The sequence below is a fragment of the Aulonocara stuartgranti genome (genome assembly GCF_965226115.1).
Source record: "Aulonocara stuartgranti genome assembly, chromosome: 7".
NCBI lineage: Eukaryota > Metazoa > Chordata > Actinopteri > Cichliformes > Cichlidae > Aulonocara > Aulonocara stuartgranti.
The window spans coordinates 68,403,904-68,424,002 of NC_138945.1; the positions used below are offsets into that span (position 1 = coordinate 68,403,904).

The 20,099-nt window shown below is 45.0% G+C and overlaps 1 protein-coding gene and 1 long non-coding RNA gene across 2 annotated transcripts in view; one reads left to right on the top strand and one right to left on the bottom strand.

Annotated features, from left to right (window-relative positions):
• LOC309710150 overlaps positions 1 to 20,099 on the bottom strand; it is a 394,879-nt gene that overhangs the window by 308 nt on the left and 374,472 nt on the right. The window contains exon 2 of the long non-coding RNA XR_014277664.1: positions 88 to 357. This is a non-coding gene — a long non-coding RNA (uncharacterized lncRNA). The remainder of the gene's footprint in view (positions 1 to 87; positions 358 to 20,099) is intronic.
• LOC309710130 (cytochrome P450 2F3-like) lies at positions 8,573 to 19,850 on the top strand. Its single transcript, XM_082539371.1, has 11 exons — positions 8,573 to 8,931; positions 13,417 to 13,579; positions 13,929 to 14,081; positions 14,189 to 14,349; positions 17,459 to 17,527; positions 17,625 to 17,729; positions 17,956 to 18,094; positions 18,733 to 18,818; positions 19,136 to 19,237; positions 19,323 to 19,464; positions 19,552 to 19,850. Exons 1-11 carry the CDS (start codon positions 8,770 to 8,772, stop codon positions 19,758 to 19,760), a joined length of 1,491 nt encoding a protein of 496 aa, XP_082395497.1. The 5' UTR covers positions 8,573 to 8,769; the 3' UTR covers positions 19,761 to 19,850.

Below are 20,099 nucleotides of genomic sequence, written 5' to 3' on the forward strand. Positions count from 1 at the left end.
TTAGCCTTTATGCTTAGTAGCGGTCAGCAGCTACATGCTCCATAAAACAACAAAATGCATATCTACAGGACAAACTTTGTTACAAACCTTGTTCCCTCATCAACCAGGTGCTAAGAAACTGCTTTCGACTCAGTGTTGCACCTTAATAGCCGTTCTTTTCCCCATTCCTGTCCATTAACCATAGAGCACACCTCTCTGTGCATTAAAACTCGCGCTTCTGCCATATGGTTTACGCCACTTGATTTACGGCACCTTGTCGCTCTGTGACTTTCAAAATAAAAGCATTCACTCCAACAATATAATAGCCACTCATAAGTTTACAAAACACTTTACCAAATATTAATGAGGTCATTTACACTTAGCTCACAGCTCTAAACATGGACTAAAGGCAGCTACCAGCCAAACAACGTTAAAACATCAAGCAACCACCTTACAAAAGTCTCTTGCACTACTACAGGCGTCTGACCACTGTCAACAGTCAGTTTTCTTGTCCCGGGCTCTGTGGGGCTGGGCGACGCTGCTGTTCTGGGCCCCGGTCCGGATGGGCCTGGGCCCCTGTGACGGAGTTACACCGTCCCGGGCTGCAGACAGCTGATCTGGGCGCATACACGCACCACCACCATTAGTTTCTACAATTACCGTGGCTGCGCGTCTTTTCGTCGACCGGGCAGATAAACAAAAAGGGGTGAGAGGTATATTTTGAGCGGCGCAGAGGGTGGCCAACATATTTTCCCACTTACCTTTAATAAAGCCGGTCGCGTAGACTCGCTGTGATCGCCGATTATACGGGGGTTATGCAAGCCGATGGTATGGTGTTCCGGGGTTTAAATGGTGGGTTCGCGCGCGCTTGAAAGATCACGTGAACTGCATTATTTTTTTTGTTTGTTTTTTTTTGTTATTGTGAAACACTGTAGGCTGCCTGGAATTGGCCATAAATGTCTCTATATACATATATGTATTGTAGGAATACAGCTGGAAATAAGCTGAGGGGGAAAGATTGTTTGGTAAAAGGAATAATAAAGAGCTTGCAGAGAAAAGCGTCTGGACTTCTTTAAGTTGCTTGAAGACGTTTCACCTCTCATCTGAGAAGCTTCTTCAGTTCTAAGGTCAAATGGTGGAGAGTCCATGGCTCCTTTGACTACGATGACCTGGATGACTGAGAACCTTCACAGACAATAATAAAGAGATGACTATTATGCCTAGTGGGAGGGGCCATGGGGTATAAAAGAAGGCTGTCAGGGCCTACCTGGTTTCTTTTCAGTGAGATGTTACAGAGAGGGTAACATGCAGACTGTGTTTTGTATATAGATGTATAGATGTTGTATATATGTTTGTTTTGTGTTGACTTAAGTTAGTTTCCTATTTTCTTTGTAAATAATCTCTATGTCTGTCTCCACGTTGGTTGAGTGTGGAGTAAGTGCATATGAGTGCATGAGGGTGGGAATGGATGTTTGTATCTGTGTGTGCCTGTATGTCTGTGTCTATATGTAAGGTTGGGTATCAGACGCCACCTCTCTGGGGACATCTCAGGCCCTCCAAGGTTTGGAGGCCTATCTCCCCCCACCACCACTTCCCCTGCCAGTGGCAGACTCCCTCAGGTGTCGGTGCGTTGGTGGTTCTTTGTGTCCGGGGATGGGCGTCCAGATACACACCGGCTCACTCCTTGGCGGCCGCTTAACGGGACCTGGAGCCTGGGGCTCGCTCGGGCCACTTCGGAGGTGGGGTGCCCCCGGCCTCTCGGCCTGGGGCTCGGTCACTCAGGCACGGCTGGCTGCCGGCGGAGCTCACGGGCGCGTCACTGCAACTCCCCCTGGCTTCTGCTCCGCGGCTGCTGGGTGAGCCCTCATCTGGGACTCTCCTCAGCTCTTTCTGGGACAGTGGCACGGCTGCCCCTCTGTTGGTCTTCCTTGGTCTCTTGTGTTCTGGGGGCCTCTGGATGTCTGGAGTTTTGATCTCCTCCACACCTGCTTCATGCCCTGGAGGACGGGGCTGTGGCCCCCCCACACCCTCTAGCAGATCGTTACATGAAGGAACCTTTTAAAAACACAAACGCGTCCATGCTCACAGGTGTACACACGGGTGATCACACCCACAAACTACACCCTTTTTGGCTCCTACCTCAAAGCACACTGTGTTCTGTTGATCTTATGTGCTGCACAATAATGTTTAACATTTAGTATTTACTGTCATATTCCCATATATCATTGTGATGTTGTTTATTCTATTACTCTTGTTCTCTTCTGCTTGCTTTCTTTTTTCTTTCTCAGCAGGTGATCCAGGTGATTGATATATGCATTTTTTTTGTCTGCTTATTTAGTTGGTTTTTGTTTTTTTTGCCCTTTATCCCCGTCCCTCTTCTCAGCTGTTCCCCCCCTCCCCCCCCTCTTCCTTTCTCCCTTTTCTTTTCCTCATTCAAGTCTGTCCCGTATCTAGCAAGTGAAAATAAAAAATAAATAAAATAAACAATAAAAGGTGAATCAAATGGACCATTACGGCAAGGCTGGGATGGTCAATTTGTTAAAGTAAATCCGTTGGGCATCTTTCTTTGCCTTTAGACAACAATTCTGATGCAAAAGAGCCAAACGGGACAGGCAAAAGAAACAACAAAAACAACAGTCAGTTTTCTTGCATTTATATGTTCATTTGTCTCATCATAAACAGTCACACTGAACAAAAAAGTCTGTGTGTGGGGCACTGAGTCACAGGCTGACTTGCAGTCTATCCAGGTGGTGCACAGGTTGGGGAGCGGGGTCTTACAGCATCGAGCGACAGCCATGTCTACCATGGAGCTGGTGCTTCACCCCTCTGCCGAATCCTTTCTGCGCGCCGCTCATGTATTGACCCATGTGCCTGTTCATCTTAGACGCTGGCAGGAGCATCCATGTGATACTGATACTGATACTGAGGTTATTGGCCGGTAGTTGGATGGGACCGGTCCCTTCTGGGGGTCCTTGGGGATCAGGACTGTCCGGCCTTCGGTTAGCCATTCCGGCTGTCTCTCATTGATTAGCAGCTGGTTCATTTGTGCTGCCAGATGCTCGGGGAGTGCAGTCAGCTTCTTCAGCCAGTAGGCAAGAATCATGTTGGGGCATGAAGAAGCAAGTTTTCATACTGGAGACCCTCTGGATGTCTGCCACTGTGATGGTTACTGGACAGCTGTTCTGTCCTGTGACCTAAAACTCAAAGTTGCCAGTCAGAGCTTTTAAACCCTGTTTTCATCACGTTTGATGAACATGCTTCCTGCAACATCCCCAAGTCCTAGTAGTAATAATAAGATGATAAATGAATTCTGAATAATAATTCGCTATATAATAATAAGATTAATAATAATTATGGAAATACTGTTGTAATGGTCCCTATTGCCAGTCTTGGCAGCCGGGGGTCAGTCCGCCAGGGTCTCCGCTCCTGGCCGCCACCCGGCACACAATGCACCCGACCCCTATGGCGCCTCCTGCGGGTGGTGGGCCTGCGGGAGGATGGGCCCATGTCTCCTCTTCGGGCTGTGCCCGGCTGGGCCCCATGGACTAAGGCCCGGCCACCAGACGCTTGCCCTCGGGCACCCTCCCCGGGCCTGGCTCCAGGGTGGGGCCCCGGTAACCCTATCCCGGGCAGGGTAAACTGTTCCCTCGGTGTCCTTTTCATAAGGGTCTTATGAATCGCTCTTTGTCTGGTCCCTCACCCAGGGCCAGTTTGCCATGGGAGACCCTACCAGGGGGCAAAAGCCCCCAGACAACATAGCCCCTGGGATCCCTGGGACACACAAACCCCTCCACCACGATAAGGTAGTGATTCAAGGAGGGTTCGCAGCTGGAACGGTTCGCAGCCGAGTGTGAAGCAGCGGGAATGAGGATCAGCACCTCCAAATCTGAGGCCATGGTTCTCAGCCGGAAAAGGGTGGAGTGCCCACTCCGGGTCGGGGATGAGTTCCTGCCACAAGTGGAGGAGTTCAAGTATCTCGGGGTCTTGTTCGCAAGTGATGGGAGAAGGGAGCCGGAGATCGACAGACGGATTGGGGCTGCAGCTGCAGTAATGCGGACGCTGCACCGGTCCGTCGTGGTGAAGAGGGAGCTGAGTGTAAAAGCGAAGCTCTCAATTTACCGGTCGATCTACGTCCCTACCCTCACCTATGGCCACGAGCTGTGGGTAGTGACCGAAAGAACGAGATCGCGGATACAAGCGGCAGAAATGAGCTTCCTCCGAAGGGTGGCTGGCCTCTCCCTTAGAGATAGGGTGAGAAGTTCGGCCATCCGGGAGGGGCTCAGAGTAGAGCAGCTGCTGCTCCACATCGAAAGGAGCCAGCTGAGGTGGTTCGGGCATCTGACAAGGATGCCCCCTGGGCGCCTCCTGGGTGAGGTGTTCCAGGCATGTCCCACCGGGAGGAGGCCCCGGGGCAGACCCAGGACACGCTGAGAGATTATATCTCTCGGCTGGCCTGGGAAGGCCTTGGTATTCCCCCGGATAAGCTGGAGGAGGTGGCTGGGGAGAGGGAGGTCTGGGCCTCTCTGCTTAGGCTGCTGCCCCCGCGACCCGGCCCCGGATAAAGCGGATGAAGATGGATGGATGGATGTTGTAATGGTATTCAGAGAATTCTGATTTTATTTCATTATGGTCACTAAATATTGGTGTTTATTGATTAAATGCAGTAACACAACGGTTTTACAGACTGGGGATTTTAAGCTTCCCGACGAGTGTTTCTTGCTTCTCTCTCTGTCTTTGTGTGACGACTCCCACCGCTCTGAGTTTTCTTTGAAGGAGACTGAAACCATCAGAATCAGAATCAGAATGGGTTTATTGCCAAATGTTGAGCAGGTTTACAACATTAGGAAATTGCTGCGGTGCTTCAGTGCAAACATAGTGTCATAAATAGCACTTAAATAGACATGGAAAAAAATAAAAGTAGGGATAAGAATTAAAAGGATCCACTACATCATTCATTTAAGCTGAGTTCACCTGTGTGAAAGCACTATTTAATTCAATTCAGTAGCACTGTGGAACTGATCCTGACTGGACGCTGACTTGTCTGAGGAACGCTGAACATCAGGAATGAACTAAAGAAATTCCAAACTCTTAAACATTCCAAAGATGCTTTTCCAGGATTACGAGATTAATATAATGCACACTTTGCTTATAGTGCTAACACTTGTTTGTGGAGCTCTGTGAAATATTCACTGCTGATTTGTGCTCAGGTGAGTTTTGAGTCTGGACTTAAAAAGAGGGATGAGTGATGTTTCTTATCTCAGGAGGAAGGACGTTCCAAAGATGGGGGGGCAGAGCAGCAGAAAACCCTGCGCCCCACGATGGCTAGCCGGGGAAAGGGACGGAAAGAAAAGAAGAGCTGAGAGACCGAAAAGGAATGATGATCTGAACAAGGTCAGAGGTATGAAGGCGAGAGATGATGGATAGCCTTGAATGTAGTGAGATAGTGAGATATACCTAATAAAGTGTCCAGCGATTATATGTATTGAATGTCCCCCATCAGCAAAGAACACATCTATGGTTGGTGTTCACAACTGTTATCATCATATAAGATGATGATAACAGTTCTTGCTGATCGGAGCTGGCTTGGCCCTGACTTATCGACGAATTGAGAAAGCAGAACCGGCTGTTCAAACCCCCACAAGGCTGCCCGCTGGGATTGAAACGATGGGACGAGGCGTGAATTCTCAAAATGGGCTCATTGAGTGCAGCACGGATAAGATCTTGGAGAAGCTTACGGCTGCCGTGAACACTCCGAATAAGACCTCTGAGTGCAAATTAGATTACATCTCGGAGAAGCTCACTGCCGGTCGTGAGTTCTCAGAAATCGGCTCTTTGAGCACAAGAATGACAACATCACGGAGAAGCTCACGGCTCTCCAACGGGAGATTGAGAGACCAGTGTTGGACTGTTAGAACAGCTTTGAAATTCATATGAGTTGTTCGCACTAAAGTAAAAACCATCATCACTTCATGCGGAGACCCCTTTGGCGCCAGCTGCGGTCTCAAGGCTGGAGCTGAACAACAACACCCTGATAACGACTGTGTTGAGTCTGTTCCTTCCCACTCCCTACAAGGCCACCTGGGTTGGCTGGAAGACTGTTTACTTAGCCTGGCAGGACGAAGGACACTGTCTCAGCTGAACTCTGGACACGCACACAGACATATATACACATGCAGATGTACACTCATCCCCCCTCCAAACGCCTTCGACACTTATTCCCCTCCGATGCTGACGGTGGATCAAGGAGACCAGCGCTTATGCTGCAGGCCCGGATGTACTGTCTAAATCGGCGGTCTCTCACCCTTTACCCCCCCTGTTGCTTGTCATGTGTTTCTTTGGTGTATTTAGAGTTTTTTCATGTGCAGAGGTGTTTTTTCTGTTCTCAAACTGATCTCCCTGTTGGAGCTCAGTCTGGGGGGAGTTATTTTGTTCTCCTCGTCTTTCCTCATGTTGTGCTTTTTTCATGTTATACCTCTCTGACCTGTGTTCCCCATGTGATGTTTGTGTAATGTATATATGGTGGGAAGGGTAAGACGGCGCTGGCACGGCTGGCAGCCTTAACCAAATTTCCCTCGGGATGAATAAAGTATGATCAATCAATTAATCAATAACAGTGGAGTTCAGTTTTTTTCTCTGTCAACTCCAGCACTTACCTTTGGCCTCCAAAGCTCGCTTACTTACCTTTGGTATTCCAACTTCTTGTTAATCAATACGTGACACTGATTAGGGCTGTTCGATATAACAGTATATATCGGATAACGATATGAAAACGTCTATCGTTTCATATTACGCTATCGTTTGTTTCGTGGTGTTGCAAAATAAACCTTTTATGGTGATGGTCACTGTAGAGGCTATATTAATTTCTTAAAGTTGTCTTTTTTTCTTATATTTAAAATAACCACACTACAGATGGACAAGCAACTGTTTTAATGCGTTGTCATTAGCAACAACAACGGTAAACCCATCGTGTGACTCCGCTGTCCGCTTGTGTATTTTCCACATAAACCTTTCACAATAAAGCTGAAGATCCTGTTGAGGTTTTTCAAAATAAACTGGAATGATGACAACAAACATTATTCTCAAACATCAAATTTCAGAATATGCATCAAACAAATGACCTCAAATAAAAACATAAAGTAAGTATAAATGGCACTTAGAGTCACCACGTGGATGCAGGCACAAAGAATACCAGTATGACCAGTAAAGATGAGGCAGAACCAGGTAGCTCCAAACAGAAGTACCAGTCCAAACAAATCCAAACTTATTCCTAAATGAGTGGCTACCTCTGTAGCATGGACATGGTTTGGTTATGAAAAGTGTGACATAGACCAGAGAACTGTACGATGCAAGTTATGCAGGAAACCGGCCCCCACCTCAGACTCAAACACGGCAAACCTCTTCTACCACCTACGCAAGAGTCATGTGAAAGAGTGTGGAGAGAGTTTATGGATGAGAAGCAAAAAAGAGCCGTCAGGTGCTCAAAATAAACCTTAGACTCAAACATTAGAACAGGCTCTTCCCAGCAGCACGCCGTGTAATAAATACATAGAAGATGGCGGCTGTTAAAACTTATGTCTAAAAATGTATCGTTTAATGCATCGGTCAAAACACTCGACTCCAGGTACACGACACCCTGCTGAACACGCAAGTCAAGTTGCCCGAGATTCGCAGAAAGTGTACAATTTTTGTGAAATATATTGTTGTTGGGAGGATAAATGTCTTATATCAGGATATGAGATTTTGGTCATAACACTGATTAATCTGCATTTATCTGGAGGTGGTTGAGTCAGAATGACTTTTCTCCTCACTTACTTTCACACAGAACAAAAAGTAAACACCATGCTTTCAGCAGCATGATAGCGCCATATCACAAAACTCAGATAATCTCAAACCAGTTTTTTGAACGTGATGTGGAGCCAACAAATCTGCAGCTACTGCATGATGCTTTCCTGTCAGTACGGACCAGAATCTGTAAGAAGTGTTGCAGGCACTTTGTTGAGTCTATGTCTGAGGGCAAAAATGGGTTAAATTAGGTAACATTGAGGTGTACCTAATAAAGTGTCTGGAGAGTAAGTAAGTAAAATTTATTTATATAGCACATTTCACAGATAAAAACCACAAAGTGCTTCACAATAAGATCAGACATACAAGTTAAAATTAATTAAAAGCCTGTTTGTGTAAAAATGTTTTCAGCTGCTTTTTAAAGGAGTCAGTAGAGTCTAGACAGCGTAAAGACAACGGCAGGGAGTTCCACGGCCTCGGTGCCTGACAGGCTCGATCCCCACGTGTTTTAAACCCAGTACGTGGGACCACCAGTAGCCTCTGACCTGAAGACCTAAGTGCTCGGGATGAAGCATGAGGTTTCAACAGGTCAGAGATATACTGGGGAGCTTCACCGTGCAGAGCTCTAAAAGTTACAACTAAAAGAGTATGTGCACTGTTGGTGTCAGTGGTGGCAGTTGCACTGCATCTATAGTTAACTTTGATAATTAAGATAAACTTTGAACGTGTTAGTCCAGTGGAGATAACAGAGGAATATAACAGTGGAGTCAAGTTTCTTACAAAGAGCATTTACCTTTGGCCCTCCATTTCTACGAATTCTTGTTACTTATTGTCTGATAAGTAACTTCGCCTGCCGCTGAGTTGTCTGCCTTAATCTGAAAGTGGTTTGTCTCTTGACACGAAGTTGGCACAGGGCGAAAAGTCAACATTAGCAAAGGCAGAGCTGAGCTAACATTTTCTGGCAGGTTATCCAGCTACTCCTCTTTTTGCAGTCCAATTGATTCTATCATGTTGATTTCAGTTTTGCTGCTATGGCTTTGCATTTTCTTTATCATCCTTCAACTCAAGTCCCGAAGACCAAAGAACTTTCCACCAGGACCCCCAATTCTGCCTCTACTGGGAAACATTTTACAGCTGAGACTGGAGAACCCCTTGAAGGACTTTGAGAGAGTAAGAAAACACTTGCAATGAAAGCTATTTTCTTTAAATAGGCTATTTTATGGCACAGATGTAACGACTGTTATTAGTATTTAAATGGGTCTAACTGTTTAGTTACAAAGACATATGATCATCATTATGCTTTTCCTAACATTGACAGATTCCATCATTGCTATAGGTTAAAAACTACAAATGTAAAACAATGGTTGTAAAAATTAATATACTTTTTAAAGCACTGAAAATCTTGCAATATAATGGCACAGGTAACCAATCCTGCGTTCCTTTATGTGATTGCATAACACAATGTCTGCATAGAGTGCACTAGCTACACACTTTGGTGTATCCATCCCATATTCCAAGTCATACATTTTGTTATTTGGATTGTTTTGAAATCAAATCAGATTTGGACATGTGTAATTAAATCTGTTAATCTGTACAAAGGTTTGTGAGTCTGTGCAGGGATCTGCAGACGGGTATTCAGAATGTTCAGTGTATAAATCGGATTTTTTAAATGTGTAAATAATCATTTAAGTGTGCATAGAGATTATTAGCAGAAAAACATTGTTGGAAGGACTGAAAATACAAGTAAGTCACCAGTCATAAATCACCCAGCTTTTCAATTTAATAACTTTTGCCATTGCCAGTGTTGGGGAGTAATGGAATACATGTACCGCCGTTACGTATTTAAAATACAAAATATGAGTAACTGTATTCCGTTACAGTTACCGTTTAAAAAGGTGGTATTCAGAATACAGTTACTTTGTTGAAATAAATGGATTACACTGGGGTTTACAACTACGTGAATGTACTATTGCTGTGTGATTTATTACTATTACTGAAGGTCCGCGACTCCGAACTGTAGTAAAGGGACCTCTGACTAATACGGCGGGGTCCCTGTTGGCTCGTAGCCGAAAAATAGCTTTACTGTGTTGTGTGGGTCGACTTTGCTAGCAGAGACAGAGAGAGGCGTTGAAAGACTGCTCCAACGGAACTTATTGTTTCGGAGGAAAACAGGAACACGGTGTACAGTCGAGTCTTAATAGCTTACTTACAACTGGGCTCGTCAGGCTCTCTTCTTGGCTGCAGTGGTTATTATTATATTTACATGCTTCCAGCTCCCGTTTGTGCTCGGTGACAGCTCGTACCTTTCCACTCCCCTTTTTCTCCCTCCTCACGCTCACAGACCCATAACGTGTATGGCAGTCCATTCTCCCTGCAGCACGGACTACACTGAGCATGATGCTACATTCTTTAGAGCTATGCTTGTAGCATTCTGCCTGTTAGCTTAGCACAACAACAACAAAAAGGCGCTCTCTCACCCAGGAAACACGCGGAGAGAGAGAGCGTCGCCCTGTAACCATGGCAACCGTAACGCTGCCGCCTGGAACAACAGAACGTAGCTGTCAAACAAAACCCAAACAGTCCTGACCCGCGACAAAATGAAACAGGAAAGTACCCAGCATGATAATATATTAAGTAATCCAAAGTATTCAGAATACGTTACTGTCATTGAGTAACGTAGCGGAATACGTTACAGAATACATTTTGGGGCATGTAATCTGTATTCTGTAATGGAATACATTTTATAAGTAACCTTCCCAACACTGGCCATAGCAGATCTGCAAATGTATGTAACTTTAAGGTTATACTGTGAGTTTCAAGCACGTTACCGTCGCTTCTACTGTAGTTAGATATCAGTTCCTCCACTGAGCTTTTTTTTTTTTAGCTAGGTACTTTATTATTTTGTCCTTTCTGTCAGATGATGTAAGAGCTTGCTTAGGTGAACCATAAGTTGAACAAGTTATGGGTAGCATTTTATTTTTTGCAAAAAGTTCCAAGTGGCAGGGATAGCTCAGTAGGTAGAGTGGTTGCCCCATGATTGTAAGGTCGGGGGTTCGACTCCACTGAACAGCTACCCTGAGCAAGGTACCATCCCTACACACTGCTCCCCGGGCGCTGCATTGGTGGCTGCCCACTGCTTCACTGGGTGAATGGGTTAAATGCAGAGGAGGTTGTGTTCATAACCTGGTTAGTGGCTCTGGTCGCTCTTAGAGGTTGTTCTCCTCGTGGCTGCGTGCAGCGGGGCTGGAGGATGGTCTGTACTGGTGGACGTAGGTTACTGGCCTGGTGGCCTGGCCGCCCCTGAATGGATCCGGGGCAGGCGTGGGGGTTTGGGGTTGGGGGCTGGGCCTTGGGGGCTTCAGTCCTCGTCGGTGTGTCACCGAGGTTGTGAGCGGGTGGGTGCACGGGGGCTCAGCCCTGGCGCAGGGGGCCTCTGGTGCATCGGCCTAACTGGGGGGCTCTTCAATTGGCGGGGAGGTTGTTCCATCCTTGCAGGAGTCCACTCTGCAGGTGGGGGAGAGACATAGGAGAGGTGGAGAATAAACTTAACCTGGGTGTCTGTTGTCTTGTGTAGTCTGGGAGATGATTGAATGTTGGGGTGGGTACAGTTTCCTCTGCGGTGGGGTCGGGTGGGCTAAGGTTGGGGTATATTTGAGCTAGTCTGGCTTTAGTCCAGTGTACACGGTGCAAACTCTTACATTGAATCAGCCTGTGTTTGGCACATAATGAGGAGCCATGGACCCGGTAAAGAATTTTATCCCAAGAGTCATCCTGAATCACACACCCCAAATCCTGCTCCCATGCCATTTTAATAGCCGAGGTTGAGGAGTTGCCAAAGGAACATATTCTCTCATACAAACAAGAGATCAGGCCTTGCTCTCTCTTGTTTTAAATGCACTTTAGAACAACACGCAGCAACACTACACATGAGCGGGAGGAGGGAGGTATGGGGTCTTCACACACCCCCGTTCTCTGCTAGCCATCGGGGCGGGGGGACTGGGAGGAGATGTTGGCTGTCCGATTGGCCTCCCTGCTGCTGCGGAGCCTGGGACGGTCTGCTTGCCTCCATCCCGGGGGAAAAGGTAACATCTCCTGGGTCTAGGTACCGTTTCCCCCTCCAGGGGTGAGGGTACCTGGACCTGGGGTATAGAGTATGTTTGGGGAGTGTGATTGTGTGTACAATGTCCATTTGTGTCTATCGTTACGTTGGCTGAGTGCTGAGTATTTGTATATGTGTGCATGAGGGTGGGAATGCATGTTTGTGTCTGTGTCTATATGTCAGGTCGGGTCTTAGACTCCACCTCTCTGGGAACTCCCAGGCCCTCCAAGGCCTATCTCCCCTCACCACACTCCCTGCCGGTGACTGATGCCCTCAGGGGTCGGTGCATTGGTGGTTCTTGGTGTCCGGGGCTGGGCACTCAGGTATGTACCAGCTCACTCCCGGTGGCTACCTGGAGGGGCCTGGCGCCTGTTGCTTGGTCAGGCCTCCTCCGGGGTGCGGGGGGCCCTCGGGCCTCCGGCCTCTGTGCCTGCGGCTCGGTTCACTCTGGCACAGCTGGCTGCCGGCAGAGCTGGCGGGCACGCCGGTGCAGCCCCCTCTAGCTTCTGCTCCGTGGCTACTGGGTGACGCCTTGTCTGGGGATCCTCAGCCCTTCCCATGAGGGTGGCACGGATGCCCCTCCAGTGGTCCTCTTTGGGCTCTCGCACTCTGGGGCCTCTGGATGTCTGGGGCCTGGATCTCCTCCATGCCTGCTTCATGCCCTGGGGGACGGGGCTATGGCTCTCTACACCCTCTAGCAGACCATTACATGTGGAAACCTTTTGAATACAAGCGCGCTGATCCACACAGGTGTGCACACGGATGTTCACTGCTCGTAGACTTAAATTACACCTTACTTGGCTGCTACCTCAAAGCACATTGTGCGCTGTCTGTCCTGCGTGCTGCACAACAACATTGAATATTTAGTATTTACTGCTGTTTACACTTAGCTAGATTAATGCGATGGTGTTGTGTTTAGTATGTTGCTTTGTTTTTTGTTTTTTTTTGCTTGTTTTCTATTCTTCTTCTCTCAACAGGTGATCCAGGAGATTTTTTTTCCTCCCTCTCTCACTGTCCCTCTCCCCTTCTGTTTTTCTTTTCCTTCCTCTTTCTTTCTCCCTTTCCTATCCCTCACTCATGTCTGTCCCATCTGTAACATCTGAAAATAAAATATAATAAACAATAAAAAGAGGAGTAATTTCCCAATGGGGACTAACACATACACACAAGTACTAGTTACTTATGACACCTACTGAAAAAACCTTCAACATCTACTTACAGTGAACATAGAGCACATCTGTTGTGGTCTGTCCATCTGAGCTTGCCTTACGTTGACACAACCACCACTAACAGCCGACTAATACCACGCTTAAGGACTGTATTACAGCCTTACAAAGTATGACGTTAGACAAATCTCCATGCACATTTGCACATAGCAACAATTGTCTGTATTTTCAGTGCTTCCAGTAAGACTCAGATACACTACATCCAGATGAGCAGAATCACATTTTGAGGTTTCCTTAACTGGATGATTGAACCCACATCAAGATTTGATGAAAATATCCATCTGAATTTGTCATAAAATAATTGCAAACACTTGTTATTTTCTCTGCCAGCTGAGGAAGTCCTATGGAGATGTCTACAGCATCTACATCGGTCTCAAACCGGCTGTAATCATCAATGGGATGAAGGCAATCAAAGAAGCTATAGTGACAAAGGCTACTGATTTTGCTGGACGACCCCAAGACTTGTTTGTCAGTGATATCACCAAGAGGAAAGGTACAATAAACATTACATGTAATATAAGACATATGTCATGTAATATGTCCCCAAATCCCAACAACTGTTCGCTCATATAAAGCGCCTTGAGGCGACTGTTGTTGTGATTTGGTGCTATATAAATTTTTTTTTTTAATGAATTGAATTCAATGCGATGTTAGGTAGGACTACAAAAAAGACGTGCATTTGTATTCACACATTCAAATTAAGATTCCACCAAAGGAGAAAAAAAGATCACAAAATGTTGCCAGTTTACTTAAGAGGAGGCAAAGTTCAGCTCTGTCCTGTAGGATAACTACATGAATTATACTTAGGTTCTCTCCTCTTTGTGCTACTAAACTTGTTGTAGGGGTCATTATGGCTGATTACGGCTCTAGTTGGAAGGAACATCGTCGCTTTGCTTTGACCACTTTGCGGAACTTTGGTCTGGGGAAGAACTCAATGGAGGACAGGATTCATAAGGAGATAAAACACATCATTAGTACCCTGGAAGAGAGTGTTGGTAGGTCCATCTGTGCATCCATAGCTAAATTGGGTAGTGCTTTTTTTCCTGTCACGTTATTGTGCATTATTTCACAATTCTGTGCTGTTACATTATTTCTTGCACAGGTAAAACCATGAGTCCTCGAGTTATGTTCCACAATGCGGCCTCCAATATCATCTGTCAAGTCCTTTTTGCCACACGCTATGAGTATGATCATGCGTTAATACAATTTATTGTCCGATGCTTTACTGAGAATACCAGGATAACCAATGGACCATGGGCTATGGTGAGTAAAAGCACCTTAGTCTATAACAATGATAGCTGCTTTATGTGTCACAACCTCTGTGGAGTCTGTAGAGTTTCAAAAGGAACTAAGATCCAGAATGAAGATGCAGAAAACACCAACAAAAGACAAAATGTCCCAGAAACGCAAAATCATTAATTTGAATTTTCAATCATGCTCCTAACTTTGTGGGAGCAGTTTGGGGACGGCCCGTTCCTGTTCCAACATGACTGTGTACCAGTGCACAAAGCAAGTCTGTAATGGATGATGAGTGAGTTTGCTGCAGAAGAAGCTGACTGGACTAAACAGAGTCCTGACCTCAACCTGACACAATCCTTTTTGGATGAATTAGAGTGGAGACTGTAAGCCAGACCTTCTCGTCCATCATCAGTCATCAGCCAAAAATTGCCATGAACACTCTCGTGAACCGTGTCGAAAGCTTTCCAAAAAGAGTTGAAGCTGCCATAGATGAAGAGGGTGATTCCACATGATCTTAAACCCTTTGGGTTAATAATTGGATTTCACTCATATGCTTGTGCAGCCAGATGAACGAATACTTTTGGCAATATAGTGTATATCAGTCAGAAACTGAAAACCTAAGCAAGACAAACGATTAAAGTAATTATCATATTAAAACTGAAAATAAACTCTTACTGAAACATGAATGAACTAATTCAGGGGAAAGATGTGGCAGAGGCAGAAACCGATGAGAGAAATAAATGCAGATTAACTCAAAGTAGGAATTGAAGCTAAGTAGAAAACAAGGATTCAAAACAAATGTTGAAACAGTAAATCACTTGAACAAATTGTCACGGTTCTGGGTCCGTTGGACCCAGTATTTTGAGTTTATTATGTTTTGGTTTACTTTTGCATTGTTGGATTGTTTTCTGATGTTCTGGTTAGGGATGGGTATTGATAAGATTTTAACGATTCCGATTCCATTTTCGATTCTGTTTAACGATTCGATTCTTTATCGATTCTCTTATTGATTCTGTTTAAAAAAGGAGAACACTAAGGTCGATTAGCTTAGAACTTTGTTTTTTATCTTCTCTTTGAACAAGGTAGAAATTTAGGAGTAACATGGCCTTACAAACCCAACATGAGATCTTAAGAGATCCAGCCTACGGCTCTTCAATGGGGTGTCACAGGGTCCCAGGAAAAAAAATGTAAATGTAAAATAATAAAATAAATATTCTCCTGTAGCAATAACAAAGTGTAACATAAATTATTCTGTAGCAATTACACAAGAATATCCAGTAATGTCCCTGCCTACAATTAAACACATTCACTTACCGAAAATCATCTGCTGTGGCAAATGGGTGCAAGCCTTTGACCACAAACTGAGTCACTGCTCGGTGACATTCGTCTATCCTGCCTGAAAGGAGACGCTACCGGTAGACTGCAGCGAGAGCTGCCAGCATCTGAGCCAGACTCTGTCTGTCTCATCATGGTCACTAAATGCACAGTAATGGCAGGTTTGTAATAAGGCAGATCACGCTAACATAATATGCACTGTTGTTGATTATTTACCTGCCGCATTAACGGGAGAGGATGTGCAAATGTTACCGCTGCTGCTGGGTTGAGATTCACGAGTCCGGAGCGGAATTAAAAACACGACATTCATTTAAGGTCATCGTGTGTTTTGTGAGCAAATGCTTTTGCATATTCGTAGTGTTTCCTCCCTTAAATGAAATATCTACTTTGCAAGTATTGCAAGTTGCCCTGTTGTCATCCGTTCTCGTAAAGTATAACCAAGCTTTTTAGCGTTTGAGCCGCTGGCGCCGTGTTTCCTGCCAGGCAAATGACACTCCGCAACGTGGTGACGTCATTCGGGGCGACTGGAATTGATAAGGGAATCGTTTGCAAAAATGGCAAACAATTCCAAGGAAGTGAAACAGTGGGAACCGGTTCTCAACAAGAACCGGGTTTTGATACCCATCCCTAGTTCTGGTGCTTTGTTTATTATTATCATTATGGATCTGTTTCTGTTATTCTTGGTGAGGGATCAGTTCTTAGTTCTGGCATCGCGGCCGACCTCCAGACCTGCTCAGTGGCTGCCACTGCCTTCCAAGTGGTCGGCGTCCAGAACTGTTTGCCCGTCGCCGCCGTTGCCGTGTGCACGGTCGGCCTCCAGAAATGTTTGCCCGTCGCCGTGTGCACGGTCGGTCCCCTGAACTTTTCGTGGACTCTTGCTCCTTGTTTTTTGCTTGGTTTCTGGCCCTCCATCCTGGACCCCCTCTGCCCACCCTGGCCTGGTGCTTTGTGCTTTTTTGTTTAGGGCTGTCGGGAGCCAGCCCTTAGAGGGGGGGTACTGTCACGGTTCTGGGTCCGTTGGACCCAGTATTTTGAGTTTATTATATTTCGGTTTAATTCTGCTTCATGGATTGTTTTCTTATTCTCGTAGTGATGATGATTATTTCTTGTTTCTGTTTATCTGTGCTTAAGGATTTGTTCTCAGTTATATCTCACGTTTAGTTTAGTTCAGGTTCCATGTGTCAGTCTCTCTCTGTCTCTCAGTGTAAAGTCTGCATGCTTGTTTAGTAATTCATGTGTCCTGTTTTATTGTGAAAGTCTTTGTCTTATGTTAGTGTGTGCAGCTTGGTTCCCCCCGTCTCGTTAACCCTGATCCCTCCCTCCTGTTGCCCATTCGCTGATTACCACCCTGTGTATATTAGCCCTGTGTTTTCCTGTGCTCAGTGTCGCGTCGTACCCTCAGATCCTGCCTGTGTGTTCCAGTTAGTGTTTTCATGTTTGGTTTATGTTTTGTTGGTGCCAGCAATAAAGCTGTGGTTTTCAGTTATATTTCCGCCTGAGAGTCCTGCACTTGGATCCACATCTCCACCTGCCCGCACACAGAGCCCTGACACAAATAATCAAACTCCAAACTGAAAAAACAAAAACAACACTGACAGTTCATCCAAAACACTCTAAAGCTATTCAAAAACTCTGAGGCGAAAAAGCTGCAACCATGACAGTAAGAGAAGGAAGCACTGGACATAAGGAGACGTAGAACAGAGAAGTCCTTTTTAGTGGTTCGAAATACTGAGGATCTTTTATTTATCAGGTACAACTGAAGCTCAAAGGAAAACTGAAGACTTCTCTTTATTTACAGCTGTATGACTCTCTTCCTTTAATTCGTTACCTGCCGCTGCCTTTCAGGAAGGTCTTCAACAATGCTGAGGTAATACAACGAAAACACTAACTACAAGGACATACTCTATGTACTTTATTTGTTGAAAGCAAATTGTAAGAAATGAAGAGTCCCTTGTATTTTTTAGGCTTTAGAAAATCTTGTAGCTGATTTTGTGAGGGAGCACAAGAAGACCAGAGTCCCGGGAGAGGCGCGCGACTTTATTGACTGCTATTTGGATGAACTGGAAAAGGTGTGTGTAAAAGGAACAGTTTACAATGTCATATATTAGAATTTATATAAATACAGGCTGCAGTTTAATGAATTAAAAACTAATCAATTTGAATTCATTCTAACACAACTCTTTAAAAAGAGATTCATAGTTTTAATGCAGAAAGGTGAACATACGTGTGGCTGTGACCGTTCCGTCTCTCGTACCGTGTCTGTCACTTTCTTTTCCATTTATAACTTTTTCTTAGAGAGGCAACGATGGGTCTTCATTTTCAGAAACGCAGCTCCTTAGGTTCACCTTGGATCTTTACTTTGCTGGGACTGACACTACATCCAACACCCTGCTTACTGGTTTTCTTTATCTTGTGAACTACCCACACATACAAGGTAAACCTGCACATATGACTTGGCTTTTTGTTATCAGCTCTTGTTCTCTTGTACCATAAAGTCATGCACACTGCTGTGCTGTATACTAAGGCCCTTAATGTAAAACAGCCATTTTTGCAAATGATTTGTTGATGTTTAGGTCCAATATACTGGACTGCATACACAGTACACCTACAGGCTCGTCCATGGAAACCCATGTCACGAAGCTGCCGATGTATATTTTTAATGCCAGAGGAGGACTGCTCTGCATTGTCATTGATTCAGCAGAGCATTAGCAAGTTTAATGCACCGTGTGCCTCCGCATTCAGCAAACCCACTGTAACTTAATATGGTCTGTCACTTTGTGGCTGACTTCAGTTGATTGGAGTACCACACTCTGATTCACTGTGCTCTGTGTAACAACTCATTCTTTCACAGATGTTCGTAAAGGCACATTGCATGGCTACGTGCTTAATTTGTTACATCTGTGGCAAAGACACTGAAAACACCTGAATTCAAATATTAAGCATTGTGGTCAAATACTAGTCCATATAGTGTATATCAAATGTTGTATGCCTACGAAGTTACTTTTCTAAAATCATAGTTATATCACTGGTTATGGTGTACTGCAAAGTGTTTGTGTTGTCCTGTTCTAACAGAACAATGTCAGGAGGAGATAGACCGAGTGCTGGAAGGGAAAGATCAGGCCAGTTTTGAGGACAGACACAAGATGCCCTACATGCAGGTATTTTTTTTTTTTACTTACATCTAAGGTGTTTGGTTGTGAGTGCCGTGTTTGTTAGATGGTGACGCAAAGCCATGTAAAGTTTAGAATTAATTTATAAATGAGTAAAAGTGAAACGGTAACTCTATTTGTAGCTGTGTCGAGACTCTCAAACCAAAGCACAGACTGTCAACAAACAGCTGCTCTGTGGAACTGCAGATCCACTGGATTATTCATCAAAATATTGCTCAAAGCATATATGCATTGTTTTTGTGGCTGAATTTGACAGCATGCATGTATTCTGCTCTAAGTCAAAGAAATGTCTTCTCTTCATCCAGGCTGTGATTCATGAGATACAGAGAGTTGCCAACACTGTTCCTCTCAGTGTCTTCCACTGCACCACTAAAGACACAGAGCTGATGGGTTATTCCATTCCCAAGGTAAGGGCCAACTGGTTAAATAGTTTTTGGCAACAGAGAAAGTGACGAGCATCCTTAATGGTTTTGAGGTTGATTTCGTCCTCAGGGAACAATGATCATCGAGAATCTGACCTCAGTGCTCAGCGAGGAGGGACAGTGGAAATTCCCTCATGAATTCAACCCTGAAAACTTCCTCGATGACAAAGGAGAGTTTGTTAAACCAGAGGCCTTCATGCCTTTCTCTGCAGGTACATGAAGACACGATTCACATACCGACATAGATGATTAAATCTTCTGTCGTAGATGATACTGAGGTATTTTTTTCAACGTCTCAGGTCCTCGGGTGTGTCTCGGAGAGGGTCTGGCTCGCATGGAGCTCTTCCTCATCATGGTGACTCTGCTGAGGAAGTTCAAGTTCATCTGGCCCGAGGACGCAGGAGAACCAGACTTCACTCCAGTCTATGGGGTCACTCTGACTCCCAAACCTTACCGCATGAAAGTCCAACTCAGAACGCCGCAGAGGCGGTGTGCAGATGGACATTAACTAGCAGTTGGTCCTGGTCGGAAGTTATCTGGGAAACTTTTATCCATTTCTTATTTCTACTGCATTGGTGAAATATGAAATAAACGTATGAAACTCACATTTGTTTCTTGTATTTCACACTTTCCGCAGTTTGAATCAGCTTCTTTTATTTTCAGGCTGTTCTTTATTTGTTAGCTCATGACTCCATAAATAGATTAAAGATTGTTTCTGGCCCAACAACATAAAACTTCAAACAAACTTTTCACCTCAGTCATTTTCTTAGTTACATTTGATTTGGCTTTTCACTAAGTTGTTTTTAATCTTGGTCTATTTACCACAATATAACTGAGCTTTGGTCAG

Coding starts and splice junctions, on each gene's coding strand:
- LOC309710130 (XM_082539371.1), top strand. CDS start 8,770: ATGTTGATTTCAGTTTTGCTGCTATGGCTTTGCATTTTCTTTATCATC. Junction 14,350..17,458: donor CCAATGGACCATGGGCTATG/GTGAGTAAAAGC, acceptor CTTTATTTACAG/CTGTATGACTCTCTTCCTTT. Junction 17,528..17,624: donor AGGTCTTCAACAATGCTGAG/GTAATACAACGA, acceptor TGTATTTTTTAG/GCTTTAGAAAATCTTGTAGC.